Genomic DNA, 339 nt, shown 5'->3' with positions numbered 1-339 from the left:
CGTCCGTGGGCGTGGAGATGCCCGGAGACGAGTGAGGCGTGAGGCGCGGCGACTGCGAGGTCATGGGCATGTGCCGCAGGGAGAACTGGCGGTGCTCGAGGGGCACGTTCTCGCGCTGGTACTCGGCCCACTGCGCGCTCAGGTGCTGGTGGCACAGCGTGCACACCAGCACGCGCCCGTCCTCGATCACCGTGCCCTGCGACGCCCGCGGCTGGTACTTGAGGAACAGGAAGTACATGGCCTCGGGGTTCTTGGGGTCGAGCACCATGGACAGCCAGTGCATGACCTGCGCCTTGTGCGGCTGGTGGCAGAGGTAACACACCGCCTCCTCGGGGAGCT

The 339-nt window shown here is 67.8% G+C and overlaps 1 protein-coding gene across 1 annotated transcript in view; it reads right to left on the bottom strand.

The window, feature by feature from the left end:
- The window catches only part of LOC119593411, a gene marked incomplete in the record, with an annotated part of 49,183 nt that overhangs the window by 18,802 nt on the left and 30,042 nt on the right, over positions 1-339 (bottom strand). The window contains 1 exon segment of the mRNA XM_037942341.1: positions 1-339. Within this exon segment, the coding sequence (XP_037798269.1) occupies positions 1-339 (339 nt within the window).

This window comes from Penaeus monodon, chromosome 32, assembly GCF_015228065.2.
Source record: "Penaeus monodon isolate SGIC_2016 chromosome 32, NSTDA_Pmon_1, whole genome shotgun sequence".
NCBI classification, from domain to species: Eukaryota; Metazoa; Arthropoda; class Malacostraca; order Decapoda; family Penaeidae; genus Penaeus; species Penaeus monodon.
This window is presented reverse-complemented; position numbering and strand designations above follow the sequence as displayed.